The sequence below is a fragment of the Hippopotamus amphibius genome, chromosome 10 (assembly GCF_030028045.1).
Source record: "Hippopotamus amphibius kiboko isolate mHipAmp2 chromosome 10, mHipAmp2.hap2, whole genome shotgun sequence".
In the NCBI taxonomy this organism is placed as follows: domain Eukaryota; kingdom Metazoa; phylum Chordata; class Mammalia; order Artiodactyla; family Hippopotamidae; genus Hippopotamus; species Hippopotamus amphibius.
Genome location: NC_080195.1, coordinates 1,133,224 through 1,153,118, shown reverse-complemented (window position 1 = coordinate 1,153,118; position 19,895 = coordinate 1,133,224). Strand labels below are relative to the sequence as shown.

Genomic DNA, 19,895 nt, shown 5'->3' with positions numbered 1-19,895 from the left:
CAGAGCACTGATGAAAATACAAGTGTCCCAGCGGTGCTGGCAAGGACGGACCTCGGTGATGTCCAGCCCTTCGGCATGTTCAGGGAATTTTTAAGAGGACGGTTTCCTTTTCACAGTGGGGGAAATATTATACCCAAAGTATCACTGAATCATCAGAAAGATGCCAGGCCATCATTGCTATGGCTAACCGTCACAAAGGTGAACTCCCCATAGAGCATTACCACGCTTCAGGTGTGCTATTGACACGTTTAAATTGTGGTCTCAGCCCGGGCGGTCAGCCAGGAGACAACCTTCGCCGGGGGATGGAGCCGGGCCTCTCCCTGCACCCCCGGCACCCCGACCTCTGCGGGGCCTCCCCAGGCGGCCACGTAGAAGGTGGTCCACGTAGACGGCCCCACCTTCGCCCAGCCCGAGGCACTGCCCAGCAAAGAGGGGCGCTGCCAGGGGGTGGGGTCAGGGGGTGTCACCCGTGAACAGCCTGGCAGGACCGGCTGTGCCCCACGGGGAAGGGGCCTTGCCCGTCAGGCTCGCCGGCGAACGTGGAGGCCGCAGGTAAGCAGGACACGGGAGCATCTGGTCCAGAGGAGGAAGGCGTGGCGTTGGAAGCGGCCCGCCGGGGGGAAAGGACAGAGGGCACTCGTGGGAAAACGCGGTGAACCCCACTCGGACCCTCAGTGCCCTCCAGCCAACCCCCCAGGGCCCTGGGGTCTGGGCGCCTGTCTTCTCCCGCCCTTACTGAGGTACGAGTGACCAAGAGGGACCGTGTGTCCACGGCGCAGGGCTGGGCGAGCTCACCCCCTGCACTGTGTGACACGAGCGCCACGATGCCCCAGGTAACCTCCGCCCCACGCAGGCGCGTCTTCTCCCTTCTCGGCTTCTCCCGCGGGGAGAACTCGGAAGCTGCCCTCTCGGCCGAGGAGGCCGAAGCGCCCCATGGCTGCGGCGCGGCCGGGCCGGGTCCCTTCCCTTCCCGGGACCGAGCGCGGAGACGCCCCCGCGAGGGAAGGTCTCCGCGGAGCTGCGGGCGCGCCCGGAAGGCCCCGTCCACGCGGCCGGCTCCGGACAGCAGGCACCGCGCGCCGGAAGGACAGAGCGCCTGCCGCCAGGTTGGAGCCGCTCGCGCGTGCCCCGCAGGCCTGATCACCGGCCGCCGCCCTGCGCCTCGGAGCCCGGCGGCTCCCTACCCCGCGAGGGCGCCGCGGCCCCTTAGGGACAGACCAGCGACGGCGCGTTTCGGCGAAGGGCCAGGCGGGGCGGGGCGCGGCCCAGGCCACTCTCCCAGGACTGCGCGCCGGGGGCGGGCCCAGTGCGCAGGGGGGCGTGGAGACCCCGGGCCCGACCCCAGGATGCCACACAGGCCACGCCCCCAGCGTCACCTGGGCATCACCTCCTCCACGGGGATGAAGAGCGCTGAGCGGTGCTGGTCTTGCTTCCAGTTAAAACAAAGTCTGATCCGGCCTGGGAGACCCCAAAAGCCAGCCACTCACACGCGGATGAAACTGCAGCCCCAGAAACAGGCCCCAGGCCCCTGGGAGACCCACAGGAAGTCAAGCGGCGAGGGCAGGGGTGACCCCAACCCCCCCCCCACGGGCTGCGTGTGCAGCCACGGCCCCCTGGTCTCCGGCAGGGACTCCACGCTGGGGAGGTGACGACACTTCAGGACGCGGCCCCCCCCACCCTTCACAGTCCTTGCTCAGGGAGCAGCTGGGCTTCTCCCAGAAGGAAGGGAGGAGGGAGGGAGGAGAGCAAAACAGGGAGGGAGGGAGGAAGAGGAAGGGAAGGAGGGAAGGAAGGGGCTTCCACCAGCAGGTGCCTGGTGTCCACAGACACGAATGCTGAGCGAGCTGGGGTTTGGCCTAAACCTCATCTCTAAAATGGGCAGTCGTCCCCTCTTCCCACCCCTGGGGGGTTCTGATGGGTTGCATGGAGGTAAACACAGGGCACGGCCAGGAGGGAAGAAGGAGCTCGGCCCGGACCCCCGCGGTGAGGGGACGCCCCCCAGGCCCCGCCCCCTTGGCTCTGCAGCCCCTCCCCCTCCCCGGGAGCTCCCAGCCCAGGCGCCACCCCAGGGGCTGCGGTGTAGTGATGCCCGGAGCACGGAGCCCCGATTCGCCCGCCCTGCCCGCCCCCCGCACGCACCCTGTTACCTTCCCGGACGGGAGCCGGCGGGCCTGGCTGGTCCATGCTGCCGCGTCCACTTGCTCCTGGGCTTCCGGGGGTCCGGGACCTGCGAGGATGAGGCGCGCGCAGAGCGCCCCGCCAACAGCCTGAGAGAAGGAAGACGTGGGTTCTCACTTGGAGCTGCGGTGAAAGATCTAAGGTCGTGAGGACTGTAAACCTCCTGGAAATAACACTCAGGGCAAAGCCAAACGGAGACTCCCGCTGCCTTGACGTCACCTGAATTTCAGCCAGGAGTTGATTTCTGCAGCTGGGATCCACTGGCCGACTCCTCCCAGCCCAGGATGCCCCCGATTCTCTGCTTAATTCACACCTGTTCTAAGGGAAGAAAGGGATACGAAAGTCTCATCGTGTTTCTTCCTCCTTCAACCAAATCCTTAACAGTCTCGAGTGAAGGATTCATTTGAGGATGCAGGAGGAGGCTGGCCGTTCCCTGAGGCCCTTCTGAGCGAGCGCGTCAGTAAGCCCTTGGGTCTGGGCGGGAACCCTGCATCCTGCTTTGTTTTCTGTCACTTCTCAGCTCTTCCTGTTTCCTCACAGGCTGGCCCGAGAATAAGTGTGAGGCCGCCAGGCCGCAAGAAGGCCGCGCCCCCGCACCCAGCGTCCCGGGAACCGAGGCCCCGCTTACGGGTGCCGATGCACCAGCACCTGCCTGGGTCCTGCCTGGGTCCTGCCTGGGCGGTTGCGGGAGAGCAAAGCTCGCTCGGGAAGCAGCACGTTACAGTAGCACCTTCCTGGCTCTCGGGGTCCCGGACGAGGCCCAGGGAAGCCCCTTGGTGACACCCCACCCACGGACGCCACACGACACTCAGTGACCCCAGCCGAGGACAGCTCATCCTCTCGGAGAGAAACTGCAGTTTCTAAACCGTTTAGGGCAGACACGTTCTGCCCACAGGGTCAGGGAACTCGAGGCCCGGGGAAGCCGGGACGGTGAGCGGACGACCTGACCTTTCCACCTTGACCCAGCAAGGAGCCAGGCCAGCTCCCGACAGCGACGGTGTCCCTCTCAGCCAACGGGCCTCAGCCCACACCCGCCACGCGCTGGTCTGTGATGCCACACGAGGTGACACGCGTGCACACCAAGACGTGTGCACACCAAGACGTGTGCACACACATGTGGTCACACATGCGCGCACACACACACACACACACGCCCACAGAGGCCCCGGGAGGCCGCAGGGGGGAAACAGGAGGGAGGACGGAGGACACGGGGCCTCGGAAGTGCACGGACAGGGGCGCGTCCAATGCCGGGGCCTCTTCCCAGGAGAGAACCAAAGCCGCCTGAGTGCACATTTAACGTCAGCTTCCTGCGGCGCCAGGCCGGCAACGATGTGACACAGGCACACCAACCACGTCACGGTGCTGGGCCCGCGAAGGAATTGGTGAGGCCGTGGGCAGCTCTGCACCCGGCGACAGTGCCCCACGGGCACCGCTGGACACGACAGAACCGGGTCCGCAGGAGGAAGACGGTGCGACCCCAGCCCTGGGGGAGCAAGGAAGAAGCTGGTGTTCTCGGGGCTCCGGGCGGCAGGGCCTCTGGCGACACTTTACATCCTCACCACAGACCCGGGATGGAGACTTCCTCACGCTCCCAGTGTAAACGCCCAAGTCAGGAGCCAAGTCCAGAGCTGTCTGACGACCGCCCGGTTGGTGAGAACAGGGCCCAAGTTGCGGGGGGGGGGCGGGGGGGGCGGGGCATCCGAGCAGAGCAGCCCCCAGCACCCCTTGCGGGACCCCAGCGACACGGCCGCATGTCGCCCGGGCTGGCCCAGAACAAGTTAGACGCACAGGCGCGCCGGACCTGACGGCCACGGGGCCTTCCGTGTCCCCCAGATTCGGGTTTCTCAGTCGCATCACTTACTCAGCTTAAACCACACTGTACGAATCTCATTAATGCTATTTGTTTCTACTTAAAACGCATAAAATAGTCAGATTGACGTCTCACGCCCGTGGCTAACGTGGGACAAGACGCAGGGAGGTTATGCCTGTGGTTTACTCCGAGCCCCAATCCTGTTAAACACCCTCGGAGCGCTCCCGGGGTGCCCAGGTGGACGGCGCACCCGTCCTCGTCGTCCCGCCCACAGACGAGAAGCCGAGAGGGCGCGCGGCGATCTCGTCCCGGAGGCAGAGCTGGGGCTGCAACCCTGGCCCCTGGCGCCCTGGTCTGTGTGTGTGACTGTGTGTGAATTTCAGGCAGATGACAACACTCGGGGATGGTTTTCTTCCACAATCAGCGTCCGTGGGAAACGGCCTTCCTGGAAGCTCACACACACACACACATGCAGGAGCTGCCTCTGGATCTCGGGGGCCTGGGTGTCCCACGATCTGAGCTCCTCTCCCGCAGGCACCACCCGGCACTGAGGTTTCTGCCCCTGGACCTCCTGGCGGCCCCAGGAAGCCCGCACCCCGACGCTGGTGGTTTAGAACGCGGTCCCCTCCCGCCGTCTCCCGGTGCCACTGCCACGTGCCTGGCACCTGCCGCCTCCTGGTTGCCCTCTGGGTTGGCAGACAGTGTCTTTGGGGACGGGGTGGAGCCCACTCAGCCCATGGCCGACCGGGGTGGGACGACAAGCCTGGCCCTCACGAGCAGCTGCAGACAGAGCCAGTCTGGGCTGCGGGGCCGTGGGGACTAGCACCACCGTCTGCCAATTTAAACATCTTAATGAGAGAGTCCACTGTGCAGTCGGGTTGTGGTTTCCACAAAAAGATGACACACGCGGTGGAAGCGGCGGCCCAAGGACATGGTCACGGGGACGGTCCCTGCCGTGTGGCTGTGACTCCACCTCAGGGCCTGGGCTGCTGTGGAAGTGCCCCAGTCACTTGTGTTTTTTTTACAATTTCACGGAAATAGCCTGAGTCTTTGCTCCAGTGAGGTGTCCAGCATCTCGGCCGCCTCTGCAGACCTGCAGGGAGAGCGCCGCGGACGCGTGGACACCCTGAGGGACAGGGCCCGCCGCCCCTCCCCACAGGGATGTCCGGAGCGGGGGTGCCCTGGGTCCTGAGGGCGAGGAGGGCAGCGCCCTCACCACCACGGTCCTGCCCGGCGAGGAGCAGGACGGGTAAGCCGGGGGCCGGGGGGCCCGTCTGGGGAGACCCTGCTCGGCCCGACCCTCCGACCGGCCGGGCTCCCTGCCTCGGCGCCCTCGCTGTGGACAGAGAGGAGGCGGCATCCCCGCCGGCGGCCGTGGCGCTGGGAGCAGACGGCACTGGGGCTGCTCGCCCGAGCCCCAGCCCCGGCCTCCGCGCTGGCCAGTCACGCAGGCGGGAGACAGACCGCGGGCTGAGCCCGCGCCCGACCCACCCCGCTCGGACCCGCCGGGTCCACGCACCCGAGACTCTGCCGCCGCAGGTCAGGGGCACCCGGCCTCCCGCACGAGGGCTGCACGTCCACCCGCGGAGCCCCGTGGGAGCCAGCGCACCTCAAGGCCGGGGACGCGGCGGGATGCAGGGTGCGGAGGGGAGAAGGCAATCCTGAGGGCTCACGGCCGCCATCAGGCGCTGGGTGCCCTGCTGCCTGGATCCACGAGCTCCCGTGCGACCCTCCGTGAGCAAGGTTCTGCACCCACACGGAGATGCAGGCAGGAAAGACGAGGCGCGCACGGGGCCTCCCGGCACGAGTCCTGATGGAGAGGGCCCATCTCAGCGCAACCAGACTCCAGGGCGAACTAAACACACCAGCCCTTTCCACGGAACGCTTTCACAGACTGTTAAACAGGAAGGAGGCGGGGGAGGGAAGGAGCGGCGGCAGAGACGCAAAAGCAGGGCTTCCCCCTAAGCCAGGCAGGGAACCTCGCCCTCTGGGACGTCTGCCCCGTGACCATCGAACCTGGCCACGGAGGGCACAGGCGTGCCAGAACGCACGGGGCCTCCCTGGGGGGTGTCCTGGCTCCCCCGTTTCTCTGCTCACGTCAGACTGAGGCCATTTCCACGGGGCTTCTTCCCCCCCCCAAAAAAAAGAAAAAAGTGAAGAGAAGCGATTTTTCCTGTGTGGCAATGGCTGTCACGCAGCATCCAACCCCCGGATGTTCACCCGCTCACCATCTTTTCCAGATGGTCCCCCGTCCGGGGAACAACCCTCAGAACTCCTGGGGCGGGGCGCCCACCTGGACGGAGGCTGGGAATGGTGCCCCCGCCACCGCCCCACCCAGGGCAGCGTCCTGCCGTGCTCACCAGCACTTCCTCGGCCCTGCTGCCCCGGCCACGCATCCTCATAAGCCAAGTCCCTCCTGCACACCCTCCTCCCCGAGCTCCTCTTCCCCTGCAGACAGCTCCCGTCACCTCCGTGTGCGTGTGCGTGTCTATCTGTGTCTCCGTGTATCTCTGTGTCTCTCCGTGCATCTCTCTCGCTGTCTCTCTGTGTCTCTCTCGCTGTCTCTGTGTCTCTCCCTCCCCCCACGGCCGCCACCTGCATTGGCCTGCTCTCTGCTTCCAGCTGGCTGGGAGGAAGGGACACACCTCTTCCTCGGGAAGCCTATCCCCGGCCCCGTGGCGCTGTCTGGGCTTGGCGACAGGAGTAAATCCTGGGGCACCGGGACAGGGGAGGGGCAGACCACCAAGCAGGGAGCAGAGACAGGCGAGGTGGACACGGGGGGGCGGGGCGCGGACCACAGCTGGAGGAGCGGGGGACAGACAGCCGGCGGGGGTGCGGGCTTAGCTGAACGTCTGAGGGAATGGAGGCCCCGCTGACTGGGGCAGGGAGCCGCCTTTAGCCCCGCCGGCCTCCCCTGGGCTCTGCAGACACGGCGGCGACCCCACCCCCAGGTCTGCTCCCCCCACCGCGGGACCCACACTCCAGGGGGGCAGCAACACCGTCACTCTTGTTCAGACACAGACAGACGGGAGGGGGAGGTGGCAGCGGCAGCGCCACCCCGAGCCTCCCCAGACACGGTCCCTGCACGCATCACAGGCCACGACACGCCAGCCCAAAGGAACGAACATGCGGAAGCTTTGGAGGATGCCCAAGCCATAATCTGCAAATTAATGGGGTGAAAACATGCATTTAGTTATTTCTTAGGGCCTCCTAATAAGGAACACGTCCCAGAACTGTGCCTGACACTTCGTCTGCTTGCTGGTGGGGGAGGGGTGGACAAGCGGGAGGGGGAGGCGGAGGTGGGGGTAGCGATGCTCCTGCCCCCCCCCGCCCCTGCCCTCCCTCCTCGTCTCTGCCCCTCACTCTTCATCCCTTAAACACCCAAACCACAGGACAGGACTGCACTGCTGCCGGGTTGCACCAGGTCCCTCCAGAATCCAGCAGCCCCTCAAAGGATTTACTCCAGGAATGCAAGGCTGGCTCAACATCTGCAAATCCACCACAGGGATCCACCATACTTAAAATATGAAGTATAAAAATCACATGATCATCTCAACAGATGCAGAAAAAGCATTTGACAAAATTCAACGCCTGCTCAAAATAAAAATTCTCAACAAAGTGGGTATAGAGGGAATGCACCTCACATAATGAAGACCATTTCTGACAAGCCCACAGCTAACATCACACTCAAGAATGAAAAGCCAGAAACTTTTTCTCTAAGATCAGGAACAAGACAAGGATGCCCACTCTCACCACTTTTATTCAAAATAGTATTGGAAGTCCCAGACAGAGCAATTAGGCAAGGAAAATAAATAAAAGGCATCCAAATTAAAAGGAAAAAGTAAAACTGTCACTATTTGTAGGTGACATTACACATAGAAAACCCTAACGATTCCACCAAAAACTTGTTAGAATAAACAAGTTCAGTAAAGTTGCAAGATACAAAATCTGTATATAAAAATATACAATACACAAAAATCTGTTGCATTTCTATACGCTAATAACAAACTGTCAGAGAGAGAAATTAAGAAAACAATCACATTTACAACCGCATCAAAAAGAAAAAAAATCTAGGAAAAAATTTAACCAAGGAAGTGAAAGACCTATACAGTGAAAATGACGAGACACTGATGACGGAAACTGAAGAAGACACACGTAGCTGGAAAGATACCCTGTGCTCATGGGCTGGAAGAATTAACACCATTAAAATGTCTATGCACCACTCAAAGCAATACACAGATCCAACGTCATCCCTATCAAAATTCCAAAGGCTTTTCCCCCCCACAAAAATAGAACAAACAATCCCTAAATTTGTATGGAAACACAAAAGACCCCAAATAACCAAAGCAATCTTGAGAGAGAAGAACAATGCTGGAGGCATCATATTTCCTGATTTCAAACTGCATTACAAAGCTATCATAATCAAAACAGAAAGGTACTGGCATAAAAACAGACACAGAGATCAATGGAAGAGAACAGAAGGCCCAGAAATAAACCCGTGTGTATATGGTCAATTAATCTACAAGAAAAATCAATGAGGAAAGGATGATCTATTCAATGATTGGTGTAGGGAAAACTGGACAGGCATGTGCAAAAGAATGAAACTGGATCACCCACTATCTTCCACCATACACAAAAGTTAAATCAGAATCGATTACAGATTTGAATGTATGTCCTGAAACCATACTTCTCCTAAAAGAAAACATAGGTGATAAAGTCCTTGACATCAGTCTTAGTGATGAGGTTTTGGATTTGACACCAAAAACAAAGGTAAGAAAAGCAAAAATAAACAAGTGAGACCACATCACACTAAAAAGTTTCTGCACAGCAAAGGAAACCATCAACAAAGTGAAAAGACAACCTACAGAATGGGAGAAAATATCTGCAAATTATCTAACTCATGGTTAATGTCCAAAATACACAAACAACTTATACAACACAACAGCCAAAAAAAACCAATCTGACTTTTTAAAACACGGGCGGAAGAACTGAATAGACATTTTCCCAAAGAAGAAACTCAAATGGCCAATAGGTACATGAAAAGATGCTCAACATCACTAATCATAAGGGAAATGCAAATCGAAACCGCAATGAGGTACCACCTCACACCTGCCAGAATGGCTGTCATCAGACAAACAAGAAATAACAAATGTTGGTGAGGACGGGGAGAAAAGGGAGCCCTCGTGCACTGTTGGTGGGCATGTAAATTGGTGCTGCCACTATGGAGAACAGTACGGAGGTTTCTTTAAAAAATTAAAAATAGAGCTACCATATAACCCAGCAATCCCACCTCTGGGTATTTATTCAAAGGAAATAAAAACAGGATATCATAAAGATATCTGTCCCTGCCCCCGTTCATCACAGTATTATTTACAACACCCATGGCATGAAAACAACAGACGTGTCCACTGATAAATGGATAAAAAGGGTGTACCATAAACATGTACACACTCACAGACAGACAGTCACTCACGTGAATAATGCAACATATTCTACCATAAAAGAGAACGAAATCCTGCCATTTGAGACAACATGGGTGGGCCTTGAGGGCACCAGCTAAGAGAAATACAAACACGTATGATCTCACTTACGTGTGGAATTACCGGAAAAAAACAAGCTCACAGATACAGAGAACTGACCAGTCGTTCCCAGAGGCAGCACGGGGAGTGTATGAAATGGGGGAAGGGGTCACCGCGGACAACCTCCCAGTCACGCGACACGTGCGTCCCGGGATGCAGCGTACAGCGCGGGGACCGTGACGAGTAACACTGCGTCGTGCATCGGAAGCTCACCAAGAAGGCAGGCAGGGAAAGCGCTCAGAGAAGCGCCACCCGTTCCACTGTGAAGGGCGCCTCCTGCGCGCCCCTGCTCAGGACAAAACCAGAGCTGGCCGCATCCCCCCCCCCCCCTCGTGCTGTCAGCTCCACCCTCAGAACACATCCCAGAGGAGGTGAGCTGCCTCTCCCAGCCTCTGCGGCCACCATCCTCCGCCTTCTACCGGCCTCCCTGCCCCCACCCCTGCTCCCCGGGAACCTTCTCGACAGGCAGCCAGAAGGCCCCGTGAGAGCGCAAGGCAGGTCTGCTCGCACCCCCTTCAGTCTCTGTTCCGGCCCAGGGCCAAGCCCCGCCTGCACCTTGGTCACTCAGTCCGGCCGCCGCCAGCCTCCCTGCTGCTCCCGACATGCTCCCGTCGCAGGGCCCTGGCACCGGCTGCTCCTCCCGCCCGCGATGCTCTCGCGTGGCCATCAGCGCAGCTGTCCCTCACCGCCAGGTCTGCACGGGAAGATCGCCTTCCGGCTGGGGCCTCACCTGGCCACCTTGGTGGGCAGCGGGCCCGACCCCCAGCACCCCAGGCCCGTCTCCAGCTTTATTTCTCCCACGGTGTGGAGCAGGGGTCCGCGGCTGCAGCCTGCGGGGAACCAGGCCGCACAGCAGCTGAGCGGCGGCCTTCACGCCCGCCTGCCGCTCCCCGCGGCTCCCACCGCCGCCTGGACCATCCCCCTCGCTGCCCCCCACCATCCCTCCTCGTCTCCCTTCCCCCATACACGGTCTTCCACAAAACCAGCCCCTGGTGCCAAAAAGCCGGGGACCGCTGATGTAAAGTACGATCGGCCCTCCTGTCTCAGGCTCTCCAGGCGCAGGACACAAGCCCATGAGAACAGGACCTGGTCCACCTGCTCACAGCCCAGGCTCAGGGCCGAGGGCACTGAGTACGCGGCACCCAGCAGGTGCTCAGTGAACACCTATGGAATTAACAAACCCTTCCAGACCCGCCACCGCATGGCTTGTCACGGGACCGCCTGTTGCTTCCCCATCTGTAAAAAGGTTGCTTTTTTTTAAAAGTACAAGAACTTGATTTTTAAAATGCAGGAGAACAAAATGAAATTGTATTTCATCAAGGGAGAGGCGGAGGCCCAAAGCAACAGCCTACGTTAGGTTCCCTGCTCCCAAGCTGCGGACGGACAGCAGGCGCCTCAGGGAACGGGGCCACGGAGCACGCCCCCCGCCCGGGCGCCGGCAGGGAAGGCGCGGGGGGCGGCGCCCACCCTGCTCGCCTTCCCGGGGTCCCCATCCTCCTCCCACAAGCAGGCGAGAAGGGGGCCGCTCTCCTGGGCGAGCAGGAGACGCACGCCAGGCTCCCGGCCCTCCCGTCTGGGCCCAGACGGCTGCAGGGGCCCCACAGCCTGGAAACAACCCCTCCCCGCTGCAGCTACCTGGGAGTCGCTTCCCAGATATTCCTGTCATCTGGCAAACGCCACACCTTTCATTCCTTCCTATTAAATCACCGGGAGCAGTGAGTGTCTAAATGTTTTTCCAGAGCAGAGACTGGCGGCAGGCCCAGCGGGCTCCCTCCAGACCCTGATTCTGGACGCGAGACCGAGACTCTGTCTGCCGCAGACCCTGGACCCCAATGGCCTGAGTCTGATTGCAGTCCCAACTGCAAAGCGGCCTAGGCCACGCCAGCGGGGACCAGAGCTCTGAGACCGGGGCCCGTCCCCGGCACCTCTCTGGGAGAAGGGCTGGCTGAGGGCCGGCCACGCAGGCCACGTCCAGCCCAAGCTCCTCGGACGGACGTGCCTCGGTGCCGCCCGTGTGGCCGCGTCCCACCGACCTGCTGAGGCCAGTGCTTGAGAACAAGGCGTGAATCAATGTCTTATCACTTCTGCAGCGAGAGGGCAGGCCGGGCCCAGGGGCCAAGCGCACGTCCTCGGGAGGGGCAGGCCGCTGGCCCCGCGACGAGCCCCGGCCCCGCTCGCACCCCGGTCTCCCAGCATCCGGGCGCCACCAGCTCCGCCACCGGCCAGGCTCAGACCTGCACACACAGGGAGTGAAGAGACACGGCAGATTCCTGCCCTCAGAGCTAGGCGCCCCTCGCCCACAAGCAGACTCTGGCCCCCGGGACGGGATCAGGGTTGACCCTGGAATTCCCGGACTGTGTCTACACTGGCCTACGCGGGCATCCCAGACCTTGCAGGCAGAGCCGGGCCCCATCCCTGCGCTGGAGACTCCCCTACATCCTCCCCGGGGTCCAAGGCCTGCCAGCCCCAGCGGAGACGGGCACCGAGCACGGCCTCAGCACTGGCACTGCCCTTTCAGCTCTAAGTTCTCATGTTCCTTCAAGTCAGAAACCAGTGAAAGTCACCACCCCATCCTCCCTTCAGAGAAGTAAGGAGAACAACACAGCAAGTGTGCACAGTGCACTGCTGTCAGACACACAACTCCTCGGCCTCTCTCTCGCACAGTCAGCTCTCATCCTCCGCACCAACAAGACATGCCTCAGGTTCAAAGTGCATATCTGTTTGACTTTGGAGTCTGAATGTCCAGTGTTTTCTTAAAAAAAAAAAAATGATGTCCACATGCGAGGTTCCCCACAGCCTACTGGCCTCTGGTCCAAGAATAAAGAGCAAAACCCCAGCCCAGGAAGCAAAGCCCCCGCCCTCAGGACCCTGACACACCTCACGTGTGAAAAGGTCCTTTGTTATATGCAGTTATCAGTGTACAGAGTATTCAGGCATCCTCACTTATTCCTTTTGTTTTCTTCATAAAATGCCCAGTTCAGGAGTCACAGGTGACTCACTGAGTCAAGATCTCAGAGCCTCGGAAGGGCCACAAGGTCACCAGCCCCCCTTGGGGAAGCTGAGCTCAGCCCCGCCCGCCCAAGACCTTTCTCCACGGCTCCCTGTCACAAGGGCACCGCAAGGCTGGAGGAGCTTCTGGCGCTGCATTTTACTTTCAAAAATAATTTCTAGTATTAGAAGGTAGCTCATGGAAGAGAAACATTTTAAATGTAAAAAATAAAAATAAAAACTTTTAAAAAATCTTTTGAACATTGTTTAATGAAGCCATAAAACATCAGCAAGCCACAGAAGGCACTTTCCACTAGCAGGTACCCGTTACTTTCCTGATACAAAGAACAGGAAATGAAAGAACAACACCGCTGCCCATGACTGGTCATTTTTATAATCAAAGTTTTGAAAACGCGCATACAAAAACAAAGAAGGAAAGAAGGAAAAACAAACTTGGATGTCTGGGTCTTTGGAAAGCCTGAGTTGGGAAGGAGCGGCCATGGGGGTGGGGGTGCAGATACGAGGGTCCTCTTCCTCCTGCAGCTCTCCAGTGCCTGCCGCTCACAGCCTCGCCCCAGAGCTGGCCCGGCCCACACCTGCAGGCCTGCACGCCCCTCCACGCCGCAAAGCCCCCAGAACTCCCGAGCTACACTTCCAGAAGGCTTACCTGAGGGCGGTGTAATCCTACCCCATACCTGTTTAACACCTATGTTCCCCTTGTCTCGTTTCATTCCTCGTACGGTTCTACCTGCACAAACTATGAACAAGGTATGCAGTAAACATGAATACGCTCTGAATATCCTAAGATCTGAATTTCTCGTTGCAACTTTGCAATCCTGCCTTGTGCAATAAGAACACTGTATCATTCAACAGGGTTCTTTATTATTTACAGAGTCATACAGCCAAACTCTCAGCATTTGTATTTTGCTCTAACTTAACGCAGAACATCCTACATTTAAAACGGGTTTTCACACACTTGCCTTCCAGCAATTCCCTGAGTAAACAAGTTCTATGGGGGACCTGACTCCCAGGGTCGGGTGAGCAGTTCCAGAACTCAGCCCAGGGTCCAAATGCCACCAGAACGCCTCCATCTCCAAGAACTCCCAAAGAGTCTAGAAGTTCTTCTAACCTCACCAGAAAAACTGCAGAGAAAATGCGACACGTCAAAACATCAAGATGACAAATTTGGTAAAACTAGAAAGTCAAGCTCAACTTTTAAAACATAAAAAGACATTTTGAAGAACTTTAGATTTTGCTTCATCCATAAATGTCTATAACTGCTTAGATAACATAACACCTGGCCTGTAAGGAGAGACTAATCAACTAGGAAACAGCACCTTCGATGACTGATTTTTCCGGACATGAAATCAGGAAACCAGGAAAGCTTACATTTGGCTATAAAGAGTCACTGAGTCACCTAACTGCAGATGTGGCCAGTAAATCATACCCCAGGGCCAATCAAGGAAGCAGTGCGAGAGTGTAAGGGGTAAATTATAGTTTAAAATTGCACAAAGAATGTCATCTTTCCTTTACAACAGTTATTTCCTAGAAAACAGATGTTCAAAAATATATATATTTTTTAAGCAATAAATGAACAGTGAAAATGTTATCCTCTGCAAAAGTTCTACCTGGAGGGATATTAAGTAACTCTTGCACAAAATCCAGGACATTGGTGGCTACTTTATTTTTACTTTGTGGCTCAACCGAAGAAGAGCTAAAAATCCACTGCATTTTGAGTTAAAGAGAACTTTTACCTCTAGTCACTGAAACCAGTATCGCATTGCGCCAAGTACCTCTGCGGCTTTCTCGGAAGGTTCACGTCCCATGAAAAGCCGAAGCATTTACTCAGATTTTTGTGTTGAAACTGAGGGTCTCCCAGAGGGAGGTGTAGCCAGCACCTGCCGACCCCTGGCCACGCGCCCGCTTCGGTCTCCCCAGCAGAGGCAGGGTTTCTAAAGTACGATAATTATTATTTTCACCCTCAAGGGGGCCAAGGACTTTTACCTTTACAGGAGAATGGAAACGACTGGGCACCGCGCCCGCAACCTCGCTGCGGCCCCGGCCTGGGGTCCCCGCCGGCGGGGTGCGGCCCCGGCTCCCGCACGGTCCGTGCCCGGGGGCAGGGCGCACCCCGCGCGGCCCTCGCATGTCCCCCGAAACCGGGGGTGGGGGGCGCCCGGACGTCACGCGGCGGTGCGATCCGGCCAGTTCGCAGGACTCGGGCAGACGTGCGCCTCCCAAAGGAAGAAGGGACACTCCGGGTCCCCGCGACAGACACGCTCGCCGACGGCGCCGCTCAAGGACCCCCGCCCGCAGGACCCCCCGCCCGCCCCCGGCCCGCATTCACCCCGCAGGACCCCCCATCCGCCCCCGGCCCGCATTCACCCCGCAGGACCCCCCATCCGCCGCCCGCCCCCGCCCTCACCCCCACCCCGCAGGACCCCCCATCCGCCCCCCGCCCCCGCCCTCACCCCGCAGGGCCCCCCATCCGCCCCCCGCCCCCCGGCCCGCACTCACCCGGCAGCCGGGGACCGGACCCCTCTCTCCGCCCCGCGCCCGCGCCCCGGGATGCGCCCGGCCCCGCCCCCAGGGAGGCAGTCCCACCCGCGCGCCCCGATTGGCCCGGTGGGGAGGTGCCGGGAGCCCACTGGCCGCCGTGCCCGCCCGTCCCGCCGCCGCGCCCCGCCCCCGCGCCCGCGCATTCCTGCGGAGCCACGTGGCCGCCCGCCCCCCCGCCTGCGGCCCAACGCCCCGCCCGCCTGCGCACGCGTGGGCGGGGGGCGACCCGCGGGAGCCCCGAAGCCCGGCGCGCGCGAGTCTCCCCGGCGGCGGCCTCGGGCTGCGCACGCGTGGGCGGGGTCCTCGCGCGCAGCCCACACGCCGGGCCCCCCCCAGCCGCCTCCCTGTCCCCGAGCATCCGTCCGCCGCTTCCCTTCGCGCGCGGGCCCCGCCGGCAGGCGCGTTCCCGGCTCCTCGGAAGGTCGGCCGCGCTCGGACCCGCCCGGTCTCGGGAGTTTGGAAACGCAACGGCTTCACGCACCTCCGGGGCAGTTTGTAAAGCTTGCTTTTTCCTGGAAAGCGCTCATTTTCACCTTTACCTTGCCGGTGAACGTGGGTTCTAGAATTGTCTGTCTTGTGTGAGCCGAAAAGCAGTGCCGTGAGAGGGAGAGCTTGACCTTGGTCTCGCCCTCGGAGGGGACCGTGCTCATTGGGCCTTAAAAGCATCCTCGTGGTGTGAGCACGCTTGAGGTTACAGACCCACGCGTGTGCTGGGCTCCTCGCAGGAGCGCCTGAGCACAGGAGTTCTCTTCTGTGTTGCTGGAATTGTTTGCCAGGAGCATGTCTTTGTTTTATCGTTTTAGAATGGAAGCGTATGATTGCTGTAATTTCTGCTGTAGGACAAAACGCGAGACAAAGCATCTCTGACAAGAATACAAACCAAAATGACAGCTGAAGAATGTTGCCTGTTACCTGGTCAACACGGTAAACAGATGAGTCACACCCTAGGCTCCTCTCCTGTCTCCTACCCAAATCTCTCAATCACAGGAGTAATTTAATCTCAGCATGTTAGACCTTCCAGACGTCTTAAAGATCAGGGTGCCATCCTCAGGTTTATCGAAGGAAGACAACGTAGCTAAATGTCATAGAGCTGATTTAACCATCAAGTGCCCTTAACGCCCCTTGGTTCTGTGAAAGTTCTTTCCCTGCAAATTGTGATTCCTGTACATCACAGCTACCACATAAGGACTGCAATGGTTGGGGGGCAAATAATAGTAGATAAGGTAATATTGTAGCAATGTTTGTTTTCAGCATTTGCTAGTTTTATGGAAAAAGACTGAGTTGTTTTTAAATACTATTTCAGACCTATCTTAGAGCACCCTGGGAAGATACTAGAGCCTGAATCAATTGAAAAAGATGCTTCTCTTAGTGACTTTAATATCAGAAAAAAATATTTGAGGTCTCTTTTCCTAGGGCTGTTAGAGTAGCTTATGCAAGGGTCTCCTATCCAGTTTTCTTAGTAGCCATGGTGGACACAGGTAGAAAGACCAAGTGAATGTTCTAGCTCACCACACAAGAAGATCCTGATACGTGTTGTTTCTGACCTAGTGGAGTAAAAATAAGGGGGAAATTATAACGTGTGTGGGTGGAACATGGGGGTTTGGAATCGATTTGCGGATCCTGTTTTGGTTTCTGACACTAATGAAATCCTGTGTGACTTACACACGTCCCTGAGCTTCCGTCTTACCATCTAGAAAATGTGACTAATAATATCTACATCATAGATAAGATGTTTAAAAGGGAGAACGGTAAAAAGAACGCGTTGTGATGTCTGGGAAGAGGAGATGCTCACTGAGCCATAATATAATTTGGATCCAACCTTTTTTTTTTTCAGGAGCAAGAAAACATATTGAATCACTATTTCTAATGGATGGCTCGCAAGTTCATTTTAAAAACCATAAGGAAGTTCAAGAGGCTGCTATTGTCATCATGTTTCACTCAGAAACCATATTATTTTGGACCAGTGGGGACGGTACAGTAGCAGCATCAGACCCGGAAGCACAGAGTGCAGATTCCGCGTTCCCACGGTGGCTGTACCGGCCCCCGAAGCTCAGGGCCACCGGGACGGCAGTGTGGAAGGGGACGGGGCGTGGTGCTGGGCAGGAGGACCTCTGCCTGACGCCTCCAGTCGTGTCTAGTGTGTTCTGGTATTCTCCGCAGATGTATCCCACTTTCTGTAAGCCCCGATGTGGAAGAGGATGGGAATTTCCTCTGCAGTTTCCTCCTTGACGGGTGGGACATTGTGTATATAAATCCGTGTGTGTGTGTGTGTGTGTGTGTGTGTGTGTATGCATGCGTACACGTGTATATGTGTATCCATGTGTATATAAATATAGGAGGGGGGGGAGAGAGACGGATCGATCGTGAGGAAGGGGCTCTCACAAGTGTCGGGGCTGAGAAGCCGCGGTGTGCCATCTGGCTCAGGGAAGCCAGGGACCACGGGAGCGCGTGGTGGGGAGTCTGAGGACAGAAGATGACCTGAGATGACCCAGCTCATCAGTGAGGCAGGAAAAGGGGGAATTCCTCCTTCCTCCCTCTTGCATTTTATTCAAGCCCTCGATTAATTGGACGATCCCCACCCACACGGGGCCATTTACTGAGTCCCCGGACTCAAGCGCTAGTCTTCTCTGGAAGCACCTGGAAATAATGTTCAGTCCGAGTAACCATAGCCGCCAGTTGCCCATAAAATTACCCATCACAACTGCAGCTTGTTGAAGGGAGTGTAAAATGGTACAATCACTTAGAACATTTGTTTTGCAGTTTCTCGTAGGATAGGCACAAGAACCCCACTCTTAGATATTTCTTCAAGGTACATGAAAACATAAGCCTGTAAAAAAAAACAAAAAAAGCAAAAAACTGTTGCAAGAATATTTTTTTATTCCTAGCAGTTCAAACTGTTCAAAATAGTGCACATAGTTCAAAACTGGGAACAATTCAAATTTCATCAAAGGGTGACTGTATCCACAAAGTGTGGTATAGTCACACAGTAGAACACTACGTGTAACAACAAGTAATAAAACAGTAACAAAAAGAACAGTAACAAAAAGGAATCAACTGCACTCAGTAGCTGAGATGAACCTCAAAAACACTGTATTCTGTGAAAAAAAAACAGACCTGGAGCAAACTCTGCCCAAAACTGTGTGCCGTTCTCTGCAGCAATGACCACCGGAGGCCTCTGTGGGTTCACTCACTCCGCGCGAGACCAGGGGGCTGGACCAGAGATGGCTGGTGAGGGACAGGATGCCCTGACACAGGGCCCTCCCTCCCTCTCTCATGGGGGCCATCTCTAGCTCCCACCCTGCCCCCCGCCTTCAAGGGCTGGCAGCCCAAGGCGACACGCCCGGGGTGGGGGGCGAGGGAGGAACAGCAACGCCAAGGAAGCAGAGAGGAGGCGGAGGAGCCGGGAAGATAAGTGAGGCGGGGTCCCTGGAATCCGGAGGGCAAGAAGGAAGCATTGTTCCAGGCGGGACACAGGACTCGTTTGTTCCCAGGGCCCTTGCAACAAGGACTAAGCTGTTCTCTCCCTTTGCTGCGTGTCCAGTGGGGGCAGGCGAAGGACAGGGCCCTGAGAAGAGAAGGCAGCTCCCACCAGCCCTGCGGACGAGGGGGATGGGGCCTCCACCTCAGTGCCTCAGGCCCGCATGCAGGCTCCTCTGGGGCCCGCAGGTGACACCCGGAGGTGTGAGGCCCCCGGGGCTGTGTCTCTTTCCTCCCTCCCTCCCCCCCTCCTCCCCCTCCCCCTCTCCTCTGGCAGAACAGTTCAAAGTTTGGCCAGCTGGAGCTGGGAAGGAAAGGCAAAGAAGGGACAGAGAAAGAGGATGGGTGTTCTAGAAGGTTCTTTCCTGCTCGGAGAGCCCCGGTCCGCTCAGAACAAGCTCTCATCCTCAGCAGGGCCAGCACAGGGGTCGTCGGTGCTGAGGAGACACGCAGTCAGGAAGGTGCCAGGATTCGAGGGGTCCAAAGGAATGCCCCGCACCCCCCTTCTTGTGTAGGTACGTCCGTTTTTCTGTCCCCGAGACCTAAGGGTCTCTGCTGGTGAGAAGTAGGACATCTGTAGCCCCCCACTGTCCTGTAAGAGGCCAGCACACCTCAGCTTGCCCTCATCCTGCAGGACCCCTAGGAAGAGTGGGGGGAGGGGGATGGAGGGGGGGCACCAGGTCTGGGCTCCGGCCGTGCCAGTGCCGAGCAGCGGCGGCGAGGAAGGCGCCTGCGGTGGACAGCGCGGCGCTGACTCCATCCGCGGTCCCTGCTTCCAGCTCCCCTCCCGTTTCTGGAGCTGTGTCCCCCACGCCCCCCCGAGGGCGTTTCCTTCACTCGCCTTCACCCCGGCCCCGCAGGGATGTTTGCAACCCTGACCATCCGCCTGGGCGGACCCCCGACGGCCGCCTCTCTCTCTCTCTCTCAGCAGGACGCTGACTCACACTGTGCCTGGAACGGCGGACGCGGAGGGTGACCTCCCTCGGTCCACTCCCGTCCACCCCAGAGGGACACGGATGCCTTTCTCGGGTACCGGGAGCCCCGCTCCTGCCCGAGGCCACCTCGGCAGTTTTGTAGTCCAGTTTCAGAGCTCCGCTCCACACACCCCGCAGATCCCCACCCCAACTGCCAGACCCACATCACGGTGCCTGCGGGCAGCCCCACCTCTGTTCCTGGGACCCCCCCACGTGCGTTCTGGGCAAGGGTCCGTGTCTGCAGGACCGGCCTGAGATGCTGGGCGCTGCCTCTGCACCCTGTGCCCCCTCCCGCTTGGCCGTCCTGACACAGCTGTGACCTTGCGGGCA

At 58.4% G+C, this 19,895-nt stretch overlaps 1 protein-coding gene and 1 long non-coding RNA gene across 7 annotated transcripts in view; one reads left to right on the top strand and one right to left on the bottom strand.

Annotated features, from left to right (window-relative positions):
- ARHGEF10 (Rho guanine nucleotide exchange factor 10) overlaps positions 1-15,103 on the bottom strand; it is an 81,791-nt gene extending 66,688 nt beyond the window's left edge. For 5 of the 6 annotated variants that reach the window (XM_057697205.1, XM_057697202.1, XM_057697203.1 and 2 more), the window contains exons 1-3: positions 15,073-15,102; positions 2,398-2,491; positions 2,148-2,267 (exon numbers count right to left, since the gene is read on the bottom strand). In XM_057697205.1, coding sequence (XP_057553188.1) covers positions 2,148-2,184 — 37 coding nt within the window. In that variant the 5' untranslated portion in view covers positions 2,185-2,267; positions 2,398-2,491; positions 15,073-15,102. Of the gene's footprint in view, positions 1-2,147; positions 2,268-2,397; positions 2,492-15,072 lie in introns of all 6 variants that reach the window. The other variant, XM_057697201.1, reaches the window with a different exon arrangement.
- Positions 15,104-15,339: 236 nt separating this feature from the next.
- LOC130830560 (uncharacterized) lies at positions 15,340-17,365 on the top strand. Its single transcript, XR_009047801.1, has 3 exons — positions 15,340-15,535; positions 15,918-16,038; positions 16,949-17,365. It is a non-coding gene; the product is annotated as an uncharacterized LOC130830560 (long non-coding RNA).
- The last annotated feature ends 2,530 nt before the right edge of the window (positions 17,366-19,895 follow it).